This window comes from Monomorium pharaonis, chromosome 5 (assembly GCF_013373865.1).
Source record: "Monomorium pharaonis isolate MP-MQ-018 chromosome 5, ASM1337386v2, whole genome shotgun sequence".
In the NCBI taxonomy this organism is placed as follows: Eukaryota; Metazoa; Arthropoda; class Insecta; order Hymenoptera; family Formicidae; genus Monomorium; species Monomorium pharaonis.
This window is the reverse complement of record NC_050471.1, coordinates 24449687-24468464: the sequence shown is the minus strand read 5'-3', so window position 1 is coordinate 24468464 and position 18778 is coordinate 24449687. Positions and strand designations below refer to the sequence as shown.

At 27.0% G+C, this 18778-nt stretch overlaps 2 protein-coding genes and 2 long non-coding RNA genes across 7 annotated transcripts; 2 read left to right on the top strand and 2 right to left on the bottom strand.

The window, feature by feature from the left end:
* The first annotated feature begins 634 nt into the window (after window positions 1–634).
* On the top strand, window positions 635–3902 carry LOC105838985. Its single transcript, XM_012684961.3, has 3 exons — window positions 635–782; window positions 2927–3092; window positions 3185–3902. Coding segments are annotated over exons 1-3 (489 nt in total). The 5' UTR covers window positions 635–780; the 3' UTR covers window positions 3506–3902.
* A 1372-nt stretch (window positions 3903–5274) lies between these two features.
* Window positions 5275–10695, bottom strand: LOC105838984. Its single transcript, XR_001139268.3, has 3 exons — window positions 10588–10695; window positions 6576–6882; window positions 5275–5973 (listed from the first exon to the last, which is right to left on the bottom strand). It is a non-coding gene; the product is annotated as an uncharacterized LOC105838984 (long non-coding RNA).
* On the top strand, window positions 7223–11229 carry LOC105838983. The gene is made up of 3 exons (XM_012684960.3): window positions 7223–7697; window positions 9392–9554; window positions 10514–11229. Coding segments are annotated over exons 1-3 (492 nt in total). The 5' UTR covers window positions 7223–7695; the 3' UTR covers window positions 10841–11229.
* A 1152-nt stretch (window positions 11230–12381) lies between these two features.
* On the bottom strand, window positions 12382–18261 carry LOC114254968. Of its 4 annotated transcripts, none has more exons than XR_003626274.2 (3): window positions 17114–18261; window positions 15711–15886; window positions 12382–15635 (listed from the first exon to the last, which is right to left on the bottom strand). It is a non-coding gene; the product is annotated as an uncharacterized LOC114254968 (long non-coding RNA). The 4 variants fall into 4 exon arrangements; XR_003626276.2 differs by lacking the exon at window positions 17114–18261 and having other exon boundaries at window positions 12382–15270; window positions 15375–15635; window positions 15711–17088; XR_003626273.2 differs by lacking the exon at window positions 17114–18261 and adding an exon at window positions 15994–16032.
* Between the last annotated feature and the right edge of the window lie 517 nt (window positions 18262–18778).

Here is an 18778-nt window from a genome sequence, read left to right as displayed (position 1 = left end):
AAGGCTTTTAAAACTTGCTTTTTAAAAAGTAATCTATTAAATACAAATTTAATTTTTAAAATCTTATTATATAAAATAGAATTTTAAAAATTAAATATATATATTTAAGTACTTTTAAAAAATAAAATAAAATACGTAGATCTTATAAAGATATTTTATATATTTATTATATATTTATTATCACGCGTATCAGTATATATAACATTAAACGATTAATGTTAAAAACTTTTGCAAATTATAGAAAAATCTGAAAAGTTATTATATAAAAATGTAATGTACGTTTTATATATTTTTTTTTAAAGATTATTACGTATTTGTTTTTCTTTGTTTCAAAACACTTTTATCTAAATACATATGTAATTAAGTAATTAGCTGTTATTTTAAAGAAAGAAATTGATTTCGTTATATTCAGTTACTTTTTAAAATCCAATATCAATCGTATTCTGCTCATATCAAAGAGAAAGAGTGAGTTTATCAAAACTTACTTCCCTTTCGCTAATGATGGTGAGAAGCTGTCACTCTATTACTACCTAGCCAGCCAACTTAGCGACTGGAGAGGGATCGTGATTACCAATCGGCGAGAAAGAGAGCACTTGTTGTCTTGGAACGAGACGCAAGATGAAAGAAAAGGCTGGTGCTGACACGCAATTCACTAGTCCGGGCTAGGAGGTGATATAAAGGCGTACAAGAGTCCGAGTCGATCTGATTTGTCCGTAACATCAACTGAGGAACTAGCCTAAAAGCAGAAAATCCGTCGCTGCCACACCACATTTTACCATCATGTAAGTATATTATTTATAAAACAATTATTATTTTTTATTAAATTCATTAGGTATCGATTATAATTTTACTTTTCAATAATGTAACAAACGTATTTTGTTCTTTATGTACACACACAATGAACATATAATCTTAAAATTATTTAACATTATTTAATAATAATCTCCCAGTTTATAAGCCTGTTTTGATTCATAATTTTTAGATTTTTAATATTGAGTTTTTTAACGTTTACTATGATGTATAAACAGTTTTTGAAAAGTTATCGAAAAATAAAGATTAAGTATTAGGAATTAAATTTCTGACTGTCTTAGAATTTTATAACTGTGGGTGTAATTAAATAATGTTAATCAAACGTTTTCGTTATTTTTTATTAACAAAAAATAGAAAATTTATTTAATAAACACAGTACAATTTCAATTTACGTGAAAAAATGTGTAAAGTAATTTGCAATGTTAATACGATTGAATGCAAATCCGTCTTCGCAACATTACATAAGTGCGAAAAATAAAAGAGCGATAATCGTCGACCTTGCAACTGACTTTACTTCAAAGTTCTGATCACTAACAAATCAATACAAATGGTTTCTCTGTTATTACTCTCTGCCTCTCTGCCAAAGGTTTAAATTTTCCGAGTGTTTTGTAATAACGTTATTAAAAAACAAGTTCAAAGAATGCCTGCGCAGCGCGTTGCGCTCTGATAATCACGCGTATCAGTATTTTGCTTTCTTTAACGGTGAAAGTTGATTTACTTTATCTTCTAAGATCAAATTTTATTTCTTAGAACCAATAAAGTATTACTTATAAAGACTCTTATATGTATAATATATTAAATAATAATAATAAAGTATTAAATATGATATTACAGTCGCAACATTTATATATTTAACCAGTAACTATAAATAATATGATAAAGATGTGACCGTTTTACATTGCAAATAGTAATTTACAAAAACTTTAAATAAGAAAGTTTAAATTTTGTATAGAAAAAATTAAAAACTTATTTACAATTAACTTCAAACATTATTATTATATCTTATGATACATACTTCAATTATCAAACATTTATAAAAAATTTTTTACACATTAATGTAAATAGTTCAAGCATTAATAATTATCTTTATTAGTATCTACAAAAAGAGATTGTATCAGAAAAGATGTGCAACTTGATAAAGGGAGAAAGGAAAGAAGAAGATAAAAGATATATGCACAGAAGAGGACGAGCCTGGAGACTTGGCTAAGAAGTAGCCGCGAGCAGTGAAAGTAGCGCAAACCACCGAGTGAACTTTACCGAGAATGGTCACATTAGCGATTAAACGTCAGCCAGACAGAAAAAAAGCGACATGAGCTCAAAAAAGTTCCTTCATACACCCACGTGACGCATTGCGCAATAACGCGTTTGTCGTCTCGTCCGCGTTAATATTAATTTCTAGTATCGCTTTACGCGTAATTTCAAACCTCAAGATAAATCTTTCTGATCTTGGATTTATTTTTTGGAATAAAAAATCTATATCCAGAAAAATCTATATTTAGCTAATTAATTTGCATATTTCTCTTGTTAAACAAGATAAAATTTTAATAAATTACATTTAGCTTGTATCAGAAATAATTTAAATTTATTTTTTATTGTATTATATTATTTTTTAAAGTTTAACTAGCAAAAAAATTTAATCGTAAAGTTTAAGTAAAGTTACGAAAAGTATGATATACAAAATATTATATAGTACAAGATATTTAATATAACATACATTGTACACATATACATCCCTAGTAGCACCAAATATTGGCGCAATTTTGGGAAGTAAAAGCAATATTCTCAATATTGATCCAATATTGTAAAGTAGACACTTCACCTTACTTAGCCAATTTATCTAAGCAGTAATATTGGTTCAATATTGGTTCAACATTAGACCAATGTTAAACCAATCAATTTTTGATATTGAACATTAATTGTATTATATTTGTTAGATGTTAATTTACATAATATATTAAGAAAAAGTTAGTCGCGTGCATATGCAACTTCTTTAAAGACTTTCTAGATAAAATTTGCAAGAGAATTTATTCATTACTGATTATTCACACAAATATTTGTGTAGGATCAAATCACTGATTAATATATGTATGTACATTCGCTCATTTGTATAAAACAGGGTGGTGTGGGCGGTGCTGACATTGGCAGCGGTCGTGCTGACCAACGCAGCGGTACCAGATCCACCGGAAAATTCTGGCATCACCACAATCGGGTCCAAGAAATTAGGAACTGCCGCCGATTGCGCGGGACTTGTCGCCTTTTCTGCCATCCAAGGATCGATAAATGTGAGTTATGACACATAAATGACACAATAATTTTTAGTTTAATTATTTTTTAATGCAATTAGAGAATAATATAAACGTCTAAATGCACATAGGCAGCTAAACTTGTTCTCGCCGAGACGCTAGTGGACAAAGGAGTCGGTTACGCGGCGGAAACTGGAATTTTCACCACGCATTGTCCAGGCCTCTACCAATTCAGCTTCGCCGGATACGGTAGCACGGATCTGCGGCTAACATTGAAACGCAAATTGAATAAATCCGATAGTTGGAGACCGATTATCAGCGCTGGTCCAGGCGGAGGAAGCAATCTTATTTTGCTGGAAGTTGAAGCTGGAGATCAACTTGCCGTCTTCGTTGAATCCGGGAAGATCAGCGACGGAGCCAGCTTCACGGGTCACCGCGTTTATAAAAGATAAGAGCTAGACTATGAAACAACAATCTTGACGATTTCAGAATTATTGACCACTATTAAAGAAGCAAAATTGAAATATTATAAACTAAAATTGAGTCTAAATTTTTCTATGTAATATGCAAAGTTGAAGCATTTCATCGGAAATTTCAAAATATTATTTTCAGTTTAAAAAAGGCATGTTTAACAGAAAAAAATTATAAAATATTTATTGTATAATTCTGAATTTTATAACTCATCTTTTGTTTTTTGATTGATAATATTTTAATCGTACCTTTCAAATTATCAAATATTATCTGTTTGGAGTTACAAGATACTGAAACATAATGTTATACTCTTAAATCAAAAACTCGCCAGATTGTCATTAAATGCATTTAAAAGTATCTACAAAAAGAACAAAAAAAGGGATTGAAACGCTTTTGTTAAATCCAATTTTTTTTTCTACGAAAGCTTTCTTGTGTGCTAAAATAGAGTTCCTAATTCGTAGTTCTAAAACTTCTCGATGAACTTAACATTCTGTGATAGCTGTTTTCTTCATTTGTCTAATATTTTATTAATTTTATAATTTCTTTAAATAGAATACTAAAATGTTTAATTATTGCGTGCTAACACAAACTTCTTCAGTTTCCAGCTTTCGCTCTGCATTTTTTCCGGTTTGTTTTTTAGCATTTTTTATACACATTAACTTTCTCCTTGTCTCTCGATTCGTTTTTTTCGATATTTTATTACTTAATTTCTTCTCTAGGATAACATAATTAAAGAACAACTTTCTCCGTTCAAAATTTACACTCTAAATTAGTTCCTCTTTCTCCATATTTCTTTGAAATTATTGTTACATTTCTAATTTTTTCTATTCTCATACTTTTGTTATTTCTTATATTTCTCTCTTTGTTATCTTCTTTCTTCTTTATCTATTTTTCCGCTCATCCTGTGTCACTATTTCTTTGTCTTGTTGCCTTCTTATCATTTCTTACCTCTGTTAAAATTTCTATATTTTTATTTCGTATTTTCCTACTTCATATTTCTATACCTTTATCTATATATCTATATCTTTATCTATATATTTTACCCCTTTTTCCTTTCACTTTGTTTACAAAGATACTTCTGCTCATCTTGTATCACTATTTTTCTGTCTTCTTGTCTTCTTACTGTTTCTTATCTCCCTTAAAATTTCTATATTTCTATTTTGTATTTTTCTATTTTATATTTCTCCTTTATCTATAATTTTTACTTCTTTTTTCTTTTATTTCCTTTATAGAGATACTTCCATCACTGTATTATTTTGTTCAATTCTTTTAACTTCTTATTATTTCCTTCTTCAAAAAGAAACGTTTGTACTACCTCTTTGTTATCTTTTACTTACTTCTTATTATCGTCCTGCTTTGTCTTACCTTATCTTCTTCTTCTTTTATTTTTTTATTGAAACTCTTTTTTTATACTTTATCAAATTTATTAATAATTTTTACTTTTATTTATTTTTATTTATTTTTATTATCTCTTCTTCTTTTATATCTTCTTAGTTTCATCATTTCTATTACTTTTGTTACCTTCTATTTTATTATTTCTATCCTCTTTTGATTAACTGTCATCTTATTTCTTGTTTCAATTTTTAAACTTATTTTTTCGTTTCTTTACATTTTTCTAGTCTCTTTTCTTAAAAAAAAAAAAAAACAGATGCTATATTTCCTTTTCTGATGCTTTTGTCTTTTCTTCCTTTTGCCTTTTTTTATAATTTCACAATGCATATCGTATTTATATAATTTCTTTTTATTTCAATTTTTAATCTAGTCCATATTGCTTGCTCTATACTCTCTTTTTGATTTTAATACCTATTTATTAACTTATCTATTATTTCTTTGTATCTATCTATCAACTACATCTCAATTTTTCTATTTTTATTGATATATAAATGTCTTAATCGCCTGCTATCACAGCAGTTATATCAGAGAGAAGATTTGTAAAATTGGCAGGAAATGAAAAAAAAGGAGAGAGATTGCGGCACAGAAGCGGGAGAAGTACCGATTGACTAGACAACAACGAAAAACATGCGCGCGCGCATCTACAACGAACAGTGCGATTTATTTTTCTGTAACATTATTAAATTTGTCAATATAACAAACGTTAACGCAATGAATAAAGTTGTACGCATATTTTGTAACAACATTTTTTTATTAAATTCTAATTAAAAGTCAATTACATTCCTAATCCTGAATGCCATCCTGACATATAGACTTTTTTGGAGAAAAACATGATATATCTCTAAAGAATACATTTCTTCTTCAAAAAACTCGATAATTTGTTGCAGCACTCTACCGACGAAGGCCGAAGGATTCAGCAGAACGTCCAGCTAACATAAAATCGACATAAAGTATGGGTTTTTCCTAACATTGTTAGCCAGATCGTTAACCAAGTTTTATTGCTTTACTTGCGTTTCACTTCTTGCAAAATTATAACGTTGATTTTCTCGTGACAAATCTAAAACAAATGCATGAATGATGTACTGGATTAATTACCTATCTTTCAAATAGAGAGCAAATTTTTTAATAAAAATTCCCATGTACAATAGTAGCTACGGATCATAAGAAGAAATTTCCGAGAATTATAAGTAGCGTAAATACTATGGTAATTTGATGATAAATAGTAAAAATATTTATTTCTTCCTTAATCCGCGCCTATTTACTATAGTAATTTTTACCATAAAATTTTTTCCTTGTACTACATTGTCCTAAATAGGGACATTAGATAGCTTCAAAATGACTTAAAGATATCTCATTTAATCATGTTAAGCTAAAAGATACTTTCACAATGTCTTTAAATCATCTTACGTCCCAATTTTAAACGTGCATGCTGCTTGGACTTAAAATATTTTTTAAACTATTACTTCAAAATTATAGAAAATTACGTCAAATAAACGATTAATCATAAAATTAAAATTAAAACTAAAAATTAATATTTTACACTTTGATTGAATAATAATAAAATTAAACATTTTTACTAAAAAGCAATGAAAATTATTTTTAAAAATAATAAGCAATATTTTATATTTATCTATGTTACCAACCATAGTTCATACCAACCATAGGTCAATTCAACCATAGATTACATTCTCCATATAAAGACTTTGGAATAAACAATTGATTCCTCCGTGATGTTTTAGAAAATCTTCAGAATTGAATCGTAATTTTCCGTCAAACCAAGCCGGCGATTTGCTAAATCATCCGTTTTATTAAGTCATTGTTATTTAAGTCATTGTGGTATGAAGAGTACATGAGAATCATCAGATGACATCTCATGTTGTAACATCTTTTGGAGCGTATCTTGTAAGACGTTGCGCCAAAGCCTATCTGCGTATTTTCGAAAGACTCTTTGATCTTTTTCATGTTACTGAAAAGACGAATAACCATAAAAGCAATTAGAATAGAAAATGTTAATTGATTAATATAAAACTTAATTATTCAACTCAGATACTGTATAATAATATATTTATTAAAATTGCATTCTCTTAAAATTTTTAACTCTATTTCCAAAACTTTAATGTAAATAGAGTTTCTTAAATTTTAGTTTTATTAAATAAAACCTTTAAAACATAAAATAAATATTAAATTTTATTAAAGGGTAATATAGTATAAAACAACATTAATATTAAGAAACGTTGGAAAATATAACAAATTCTGAAAGAGCTATTTAAAAAATTTATTCTTTTTTATAAAAGATGCCTTCACGTTTTTGTATTCTTTTAGTTTCTAAACTATTTCAGCTTAATAATTAAGCGACTGAATATTTTAAAAGAAGAAATTGCTTTTATTATATATTTTATTATTTTTACGGATTATATTCTATTTCATATCACGCTCGTCAAAGAGAAAAAGAGTAATAGTTGTTTATTATCGCATTTGCCTATCTACTTTAATAACTAATGGTGGTAGGAAACTGTCACTCTGTTTCTATTTAGTTAACATGCGAGTTAATCAGCAACTGAAGAGAGATCGCGATTATCAATCAGTGAGAAAAAGAACACTTGTTAGAACAAGATGCAAAGTGAAAAAGACAGGTACCGATGCGTTAATTCACCAGTTCAAGTTACAAAGTGCTACAAAAACATACATTCTCGAGTCGATCTGGATTTGTAACATCAATTGAAAAACCAGTCTAAAAAATAAGGAGAAATCTGTTGCTGCTACATAATATTTTACCATCATGTAAGTCTGTTATTTATTTTTCTTATAATAAAAAATTAATTATTTTTTATTAATTTTATCAATGTTGGCATTTTGCTGTTTAAAATTTTGTTGTAACGAATACATTTTGTTCTTTATTTTAATTTATTTTAAAAAATATATGGAAACAATATGTTATTTTTTCAGTTTATAAACTTATATCAAATCACAATTCAAGCTTTTCAGCATTAGGTTTTTTAATGTTTACAATAATATAAGATAATATAAGAAAATATTTAATAAAAATTTTTGATAAAAATTAAGTTTTAAGAATTAATTACATTTTCTTCTATTTCTAATCTTATAATTATGAATATAATTAAATAATATTTATCAATTATTTTTTCTTATCTATTTCTACAGCAAAAAGGAATTTATTTTAATGTAAACACAGCATAATTTTAGCTTTTATGAGGAGGTGTTTTAAATAATAATACAATAGAATGCAAGTTGCAAATTAATCTTTGTCACATTATATAAATGCAAAAAATAAAAAAAAGATAATCATCAATCTTGCAACTGACATTACTTTGCAACTTTGGTCATTTATAGATTAATGCAAATGATCTTTTTATCATTACAAAAGATTTAAGTTTTCCCAATATATTGTATCATGTTACTGAAATGCACATGTTCGAAATATATGACTGCGTAGCTCTGATAAACAATAACTTGACTTTTGCGCATTGCGTAATAACGTGTTATCGTCTCTTCTTCATTGATATTAATTTCCAATATCGTGTTTCATGTAATTTCGAACAGCAACTATATCTTTTTCATATTGAATTTATCTATAGATCAAAAGTCTATTTCCAGAGATTTAGCTAATCAATTCACTCTATTATCAACAAATTTTATGTTTAGTACAAGCTCTATTTAATATTAATAATATTTGTATACATACATATAATCTCATTATACTTATATAAATTTATATAAGTATTGACTACAAAAGACTGAAGACACTTATAATTATCACGCATCTCAGAAAAAGTTAAATATCTCAATAAAAAAAATATATTTTTCAAAGATTTATTTTAAAGAAAAAAGTTATAACATTATAAATGTGTTTTTTTAGTTTTATCTCTATGATATTGTTTCTTACATAAAATTAAACATTAATAATTACATAAACATTAATAAATACATAAAATTATTTTAAAATAAGCTTTCTAAATTTTGAAATATTTCTCTTTAATTAGTGCATAAAATGTATGTATAATAATTTCATTTCTTATAAAATGTATTTTAACTTTAAAACTAAAATATTTATTAATTTAGAAAAATAAAAAAAACAATATTGGTTATAATATGCTTGATTCAAATACATTTGTTCATAATTGTTTAAGAAAACTTCTTTACACGTAACTTTTCATGAAATACAAAAATATGTCATGCAAATGTAGGAAAGTGTCAAAACTTTTAAACAGTAATGCATATAACTTTTATGTATTTTATATAGATACGTAGAAATTAGTTTAGATATTATTAATAAAAAAGTTAAGACATTATTTTGAAAAAATATTATTAAGAAAAAATTAATTATGCACGTTTGCAATTTTTCTCTTTCTCTAAAAATTTTTTTAGATAAGATCTTCATTTTATTCTTTATTATTCAGGCATTTATGTAAGATTAAATCACAGATTAATGCACGTTCGCTCATTTATATAAACAGGGTGTGGGCGGTGTTGTTATTGGCAGTGATTACATTGACTAATGCAGCAGTTCCAGATCCACCAGAAAATTCAAACATTAACACGAGCAATTCCAAAAAATCAGTGACCGCCATTGACTGTAACGAATTTGTCGCTTTCTCTGCCATTCAAGGATCGATTAATGTGAGTTCAACAAAACAATTTATCTTAAAATAAAAGAATGAAAATCTATAACTTCTAACTAAGGTTCGATTCTTTTAGTTATAGAAGTAAATATTGATTTTACTAAAAAACCAGAAGAATTTTGCTGATAAAAGAAATTGAATTTTATCATAATCTTTAAATAAAACATAATTTGATAATCACCGATAGAACAATATTTATTAAATTATATGCCAAAATCTTGTATAAAAATTATAAATTTGCAATTATGTAAGTATACTTAAAGAAATAGATTATAAAAGTATTAACCTTTTATAAAATATTGATAATTATTATCAATATTTTATTGATAATTGATTGTTTGCTGAATTAATTTCAAAATAATATTTTGATATAACTATAACGATATGGCGAATTATCTTATTGATATATTATTTGTAAAGTTATATTTTTTGGAAAGAAGTTGTTCAATCTGATGGAAATAGTTAAGTTGTCAGCAATTAAAGTAAAGTGATAAACTATTATAGTGACCAATCTGACAATATTTATTTATATAATTAGTTGTTCAATAATTAAAACAGTTTCATTGTCTTGTATACGTAATACATTTAAAAATATAATCAGTTCATATATATATGTCTGTAAAAATGTTTATTTTTATTATTCTTAAACTATTCTTAAATTATAATATACGTAAAAATATTGCAATATAAAATATTGCAGTCAACAAAATTTTAAATAAAAAGTCAAACAGTTTTTGCAATAATTGTAAAATATTTATACTTCAAATTTAAAGTCAGATTTCTGACAAATATTATTTAGAGATTTTATTTAAAAAATGCTGCGTTTAAGGCGCACAGCGTTATCTTAGCACAATTATTTAAATTTGTCATTAATTCATAATGCCGTTAATGTATAATACTTCCACAATGTGTCTGTATAAATAAAAAAATAATATATGAACGTGTAAATGTGTACAGGAAGCTAAACTCATCTTTGCCGAGACGCTAATAGATAAAGGAGTCGAGTACGAGTTGGAGACCGGAATTCTTACCATGTATTGTGAAGGCATCTACCAATTTAGCTTCGCTGGATATGGTAACACAAATCTGCGGCTGACATTGAAACGCAGAGAGTACAAATCCGACAGTTGGACAACTATTGTTAGCACTGGTCCAGGCGGAGGAAGCCATCTCGTCCTATTGGATATCGACTTGGGCAATCAACTTGCCGTCTTCGTTGAATCTGGGGAAATCATTCCGGACGGAAGCAGCTTCACGGGTCTCCGCGTTTATAAAGTTCATTAGAAACAAAAGTTTTAAACAATTTAAGCTACTGGCTACCATTAGAGAAACAAAATTAATAAATTATGAACTAAAACTGAATAAAAAAAGTTACTGATTAAGATGATTGTTTCATTTAATTAAAATTTTTGAAATATTTAAAAGATATTTAATACATAAAAAATTATAAAAAATTTGTTATAGTTTGGAATTTTTTAAATCAAAAGACTCGCTCAATTTATACCCAAACAGCACACAATTTTTAATAAACGTCTTTTGGTTTTTATTTTTTCCACATATCCACATATATATGTAATACAAATGTTTTAAGAGCATACGTTAATAGACGTTCAAAATTGATTTATATTTGGACGTTTTAAAAATGTTTGCAAATAAACTCTTGCCTAAAAAAGTTCTTGTTAATTCTTTTTGACATGTAATATTAAATATTCCGATGAATTTTAAAGGCTTAATATAGATGGCTATTAATATAACACTGCGTTGTATAACACTGCATTATACACATAACAAATCGTTCCATGTGACGCAAACTTCATTACGCAAATGTAGCGGCGTCACTAATAGTAAGCTTTATTTTGAATTCAGCTGTCAAATTCAGTTCCAATTAAAATAGCTCAGAAACTAAAATTATAATAAATATCTAATGGCAACTTTATTATACCCATAATACCTATGTATTATGCAATATTTTATTGTTTTTTATAATTATGCAACAATATATTTTAAGTGCGTTCCACTTAACGCTTGCAGCGCTCGCGAGCATTAATTATTTGTCCTTGTTAAATATTTGATAAACCACAAGAATAAAGTAATTCTGTGGTCGTTACGAGCGTTCCTTTTATTTTAGTTTAGTTAACAATAAATGATCACCTGTTTTCACATAACAATTTATTTTATATATAATTTTCTGACAAAATACTGTAACTTTTTAAAATAAAACTAACTTTTTAGATTTATTTTAGTGGTGGTCATATTACCACCCCTGTTTCTCTTCAACCCATTATGAAGTGTTGCTACATTTTTATAAATAATATGTAATATAGTAAATATTTTATAACCTCAAATCTAAAATCTAATAAACAACACTTTGATGAACATAATCGTTAAGTTTTAATTTAAAATATTGATTATTAACGAAATTATTAGATAAAATGTGAATGAGTGAACATATTATTATCGTCTCCTCTATTAATACGTAACATAATATATAACATAATATCTACATAATATTATTGAAATTATGATAACTGCAAACTTAAATTTAAACTATAAAACTATAAATGAATTAAGATTTTAAATTTTAAATGTAGGCTCTTTGTTAATTGCATTTGAGAGTTTCATGTTGTTTAAGATCTTCACTCTCCAATAAAGTGTTTCTTCTTCTCTTTCTTTTAATATAACTAATAATAAAACATAACACAAAGTATTACTTTAATCTCAGAATACTTATTCCATATAAAAAATGAAAATTTTGTGTAACTTATCTGATTATACAACGCAGTATTATACTAGTCTTCAAATTAGGTACAGCCGTATTTCCCTCCACGATGTAATCCACAATGTAATATGCAAATTATGCATAAAACTAAAATCACAACTAACCTCGCGCACGTCAACACGTCACTAATCTCGAACTGTCACAATACCATCGTAAAACTCGCCGCGAATTAACTATTACCTCGACAGGCGGATTCGACCGTCAATCAAAACACGTAATTTCTCGTTCTGTTCTTCCGCGGATACAAACATGCACTTTTTGTCAATTCTCGTGTTGGCTTTTTCATTACTCTACACTACAACAGTTTATAATCTTTTATCTTTTTTTCGACTTTATTGTTTTGTTTGATGATATTCAATGGATTTTTTGTGATAACTCAGACAAGCACAACACTAAAATTAATTTCTCCAAAGTAACTAGTACGTAGTTTCAATTTATTCTAATATAGTATATTTGACAATACGCGTTACCATATCCGTGGCTTCAAATCGACTCGTGCTTTTCGCATATGAATTTCGCCTCAAACCTCGAACTTCGAACTCTTGTCAGCGACGACGGCGCCGATAGTCAGTACTACTATATGATCATTCGGTCGATAATTTGAATAATTATAATGATCCTTCTTTATTTCCGCCTCTAAATTCTCCTATAGTGTTACTAAAATCTACATATTCATTGCATATTTCCGCTCTTAGAGCATTATTACTAGAGCATTTTTATATGGCACTGTGTAATAACGAGTTTTTCTTTATGTTTTATAAACCACATTGTCGATTGTTATAAAAAACTTTATTCTAGAGACGCATTGGATGAAAAGCTTGAACACGGAACAATTTTTTTTCAATGTAGATTCATCATATGAAGCTCAGCATAATCGGAGAAGAGTCAACTGCGACCTCCCCTTGTTAGATTAAAGTGTAAAACAGTTTTAATATGCGCCAGTGAGCACTAGATTTCATACGATTAATACGATTAATAATAATTTACAATGAATAACTTATAATTAATAATAATTTTTAAAATTATAATATATTTATACATTTTTTAATAATTATTATTAATCGTAAAATAATTATTAAACTTATAGCGAATTTGATTAGACTGCACTAGTGCGCACTACGAATAATAAGCAAACATTTTATATGAGATTCTAATAATAAAGCAGACCTTCAAATTGGTGTTCTAATTACGGAAATTTATTATGGAAATTTACTTACCAGAAACTATTTAAAAAATATACCTTATTCTCGGTAATCTATTAAAAATAATTTAAAATAATTTAAATTATTATTGATAAATTATCGGAAAATAATTATATTTTTTTATTAGTTCTTGGTTAATAAATTTCCATAATAATGTTTAGAACACCAATTTGAAGATCTGCCTCATCGTTAGAATCTAAAATGTTTGCTTATTATTTGTATTTGTTCAAGAGCGCTGTTAATAAGAACCAAACAGACTTTAAAATTTATAGCTTTTAATTTTTTTGTTAACTCAGTCAATAATAGAGAGTACCTTACAATTACGAAGTCTTTTCCGTCTCTCAGTTTTGACAATATATGTTGTAAAAATATTAAGTATTCGTAAAATCTTAAATCTCATAAAAGAATAAAAATTCCTGATGAATATAATATGAAATTATTAGTACGTTTAAGTACATTGGTTAGACAATCGATTATCTCTAATATAAAGTTTGCAGCATTGACCTTATTTGTATTATAATGCAAAAGCGTTGCTAAAAAATTAATATCTGATGCTAAATGATTAAATACTGTTCCATATCCGTCGATGCCTGGCTACAAGAAAAACTTCAGTCGTAGTATTCTCTCTTTGAGTCAAGAGATCAAAAAAGATTTCTGAAATAAAATCTTTGTCTTCAGAAATTTGTTTTGATCTCTTGATTAAAATCTAGAGATTGTTTGATTTCCACAGCTATCATGTAGTCCATTCCAAGTTCGGCCAGAGATGTTATGTTTTGACTTGCAACTTTTATATTTTTTATATTTATAACATAAATAGAAAATTATTTTGACTTGAGCTATAATGTACTAGTTGAAGAATAAACTGGATTAAAGTTATAGTAAGTATAAAGAAGAAATTAAATTTGTACTAAATCTAAAATATTGGCGATAGTTTCTATCAAACTTCTATATTCGACAGATTGCGTTTTTTTTTTTTCAGTTATTACCATGCTGCGCACATGGTTTGAAAGTAAAATTCAACCAATTGTAAGTAATATGATGGTAACTGAAAAAAAATTATTAATCAAGTTTGTCAAGGCAGTAGGATATTTTTTGTTGTAAGGTACCACTAATAACCAATTCCTTATGGTCCTCTTGTATGTCAGTGACGAGACCCACGTCACCAACAGCTTCCCACTGAATTGACAATCCGGGTAATCCTTCCTCCTCTCTCTTTACACAAATTCTTTCCATAACAGAGTTGGCAATCATAATTAGTCTGTCTAGGGTTACCTCTGTCACAGCAAACGGAAGAGAACACTACAAAATGCCGCCAGGCAAAACTTTTTGAAAAAAAACTTCGGAATTTTGTCGTATTCTCTTAAAGTTTGCGTTGCTCGAGTCTTTGACTAAAAGAACTCTGCAAACGTTTCCGCTGTTTGATTCCTTATAATAGTCTAAAAAAATATGCTATTTAGACATGAAATTGAATCAACTACTAAGACTTTGTCGTTAATTTGTTCAAATCTGTGATTAAAACTAAAACGATTTGGCGAAGTTACTAGAGTGATATTTGTTTGTACTAATGGCTTATCTTCGAAAGCCTCGATCAATAAATAAAGATGAAAGGTGTTCTGATGCAACATTGTCGACATCTTTTTCTAGCTCAATGACTTCTACTTTAAGTAAAAACTTGATACTAAGTAAATTTGATGATCTTCCAGTCCAAGTTGTAGCTATAATCGTGTCTGTCTCTGTAAATATTTTTTATTTGTCCGTCTCTTTAGATATTTGTATCGGTAATAAAGTTTAGATACTTTATTACAAATACAATATAGCAAAACAAAATAGAACTGACCAATTAACATTCATTTTTATCCATGTTTGACGTCTTTTACATAATCTACGTTATCTCGTAGCTTCGAAATGTGAAGTTCAGGACTAATTACCAGTTTTTAAATACACATAAGAACTTACAAATTTGTCATTTGTTTTTTTTCATCATTATTCTCTAATGATAAATCTATCGAAGTCATTTCTTGTTCTGGATTTGATGTGTCGTATGCTGTGCCTATTAATACAACGCTGTCATCTTCAGTTATTTCAAACTTTCCATCTACTATATAATAATTTTTTTTACATTATTTGCATTCTTTACGATTATGCTTTAAAATTACTTATTTCATATAAATACCTTTTTGTATCGCAATCCTTAATGTCATAGTATTACTTTTTGTAAAATGAGTAGCACAAATAAAGTTTATATCTCGAAATATTATTGATACTATTGCGAACATTAATTCTTTCATCATTTCATAGTTTCCCAAATAAATACAAGATATCCAATCACGGGTAGTAAATTTCTTTTATCTGAGAAAAAAGTACGTCAAAATTACACTTAACGATGCAGATTATGATTATATGTAATTTAAAACATATAATCATATTCCGCATCATTAAGTGCGATTTTGACGTACCCCTCTCTTTCTATGTACTTTTTTATTTTACAATCCATAATATATCAATTTTTAGAGTGATTCGATCTAAAATTATAAGTCTTATTTATGTAATATAAAATTATATGTACTAATTATACTAATTATATGTATATATATATTAATCACAAAAATAAATTATTGTATATTTTTTATAAAGTAAATTTAAAGTAGATTAATGCATTTTTAATTATACATCATTAGATACAAAAATGTAATTCTTATTAACCCAGGAGTGCATGCACAAGCTCCGATCATTTTGCCATTCTTTTTTACTTTTATTACTTTCCGTTAATTGATATTATAATATTTTTTTACGTATATTGTTTTAAATATTACTACTGTCGAATATCTTCTATCTCCGAATTTATTAAAACTAGCAGTAATTGTATGTTATTAGAAAACATATTTATTGTCTAAAGACTTTTTATAAAAATAATAGATACAAAAATTGGGATAAAAAGTATTTTAAAATATTTAAAATAAATTTTGATTGAATATGTTATATACTTTTTATGCGGTAATGCAAGAGAAGAGTCAGAGCTCTTTGTTTCGCATTCGCAACTCACTATGGAATAAAATAATTATAAACCTCGTGTTTTCCACGAAAACAAATTTTGCCTCTCCAGTGCTTACAATAAAAAACGAGGTCTATAATTAAAGTCCAAATAAAAAAAATTTTGATTATAAAACATTTGTTAATTATTAATAACTTTTTATCGTATAATGAGCAACGGCTAATATCTTCTAGAAATCAGGGTGAGCTTGACAACATATGTCACATGTTTCCTGTTCAATTATATAAGGGTAATACATTAGAAAACATCAAGTGATGCGGTAGCAACGCCAAATACATAAAAAAAATCAGTTAAAAGTAAAATCAGTTAAAATATTTCAGAAACTAAAGTTATAAACAAAAATTTAATGGCAATTTTATTATACTATATATATAATATTAAAGCTTTTTTGATTGCGTCTAGTACAAAATGGACATAATCTATATTTTTCTATCATCCATGGTTTTAATTATTGTTTTGATTAAAAAAATAATGCGTATATGTTATATATTTATTTTTTTATACTGTAAATTATTGATACTCACAATGTCACCGTGACTTTGTTTAAGTCACACCCAAAAAACACTCTGGCGATATTTTCTCAGGCCTCTGTTTATATAAAAAAAAATAAGGCGCAGTGGAACAATATGCATTGTAATAGTTTGCATTGTCAGACCCTTTAAATATTAATGTTATTTGATGCATTTACATTCAATTAAGATGTAGAACAGTGACACTTCATTTTTTTCTGTATTATTAATGACTAAAGTTAATTTGATATTCTTTTCTTATAAGATTTATACCTTAATCTATACAATTTCGTTTCTTCAAAATTTCATAATATTAAAATATTATTGAAAAGCTGAATTTCTCATCTTTTAAGTCTTATATGTTATATTATTGGTTATTTATAGCAGTCTATGTAGTTACAATAATTAATAATACTTTTTAAAAAAGTGCGTGGGAATATGAGGGCGCTGGAACTATTTAAAATAAAACCGCCGAAAAATCACTTTGAACGCTGTTAAAATGAATGTCTAATAATAAGTCTACTATGGTTGTAATAGACGCTATTAATTAAAGAATACCAAATTATTACATCTTTTGTTCATTTCTGACTTACAACTCTATTTCAATAATTTATAGAGAAAATTTTATAACTTTGGTTGTTTTTCTAAAGCTTTATGCACACTCAATAATAATTAAACACTTTTAAAATTTTTTTTCAACTACAATAACGTATAAAATAAAAAAAAACAGTATTCATCTTAATGATATTTTAATATAAAAACTGTGATGCGTAACGTTACACGAAGCGTCGCGCGTCAAGTAATACGATACGCAAATAGACACGTTTTTTTTATGCAAAAATTTTATCTATTATGCTATAAAAATGTTATTAATCTGTTACATGCTGATAGAAGAGATGTTCAATTATAATTTTATTCTTTGTTTTATTACATTTAAAACACTTTCCGTAATAAGCAACTTTTAATTCTTTAGATGCACTGTATTATCCTATTTACCTTTAAACATTATATTAATTGATTATTATAATGTATGTTAATATAATGTATTTAAGGCGTTGCAGTTGCACGTTTTGTAACTATTTTTATGAATATGTAACTTTACTATTAAGTTCAAAGTGTAAAGTTTAACTCAAAATAAAGTCACTTTTTATTATTTCTATAAATTTTGTTACTAAATACTACTTCTACTAAATATGTCCTACTAAATAATTAAATTAAAACAATTAAAAAGTGTTAAATAATTTAATTCAAAAATATATTAAGTTTGAGACTAAAATTTAACATATTATTTATTGTACTACAACGTGATACACAATATGCTGTATTATTTAACATTAAATTGATTAGGATAAGTTAGGGTATGATGGCCATACGGAAAAGATGGCCAATGGCTATAATTTCTCCAATAATTGCTAAATAATGTGTTCGCCGCACTTACGTGCTCGCCGCACAATAGACCGTCGAGCCTCTCCGTCCTCACCCCTCATGCTTTTTATTGTAGCTTGGAAAAATAAAAAATTCTTTGAAAATGCAAACGATTGTACGTATTCGCTAAAAATCGCTGATTAGCCCTAAATAGCCGTAATTTTTTAAAAGTAAGAATTTTTCTTTACAAAATTTTTTAACGCGTTTTTCTCGAAATTCTCACTTTTTCGAAATTTGCAACCGCAATATCTCAAA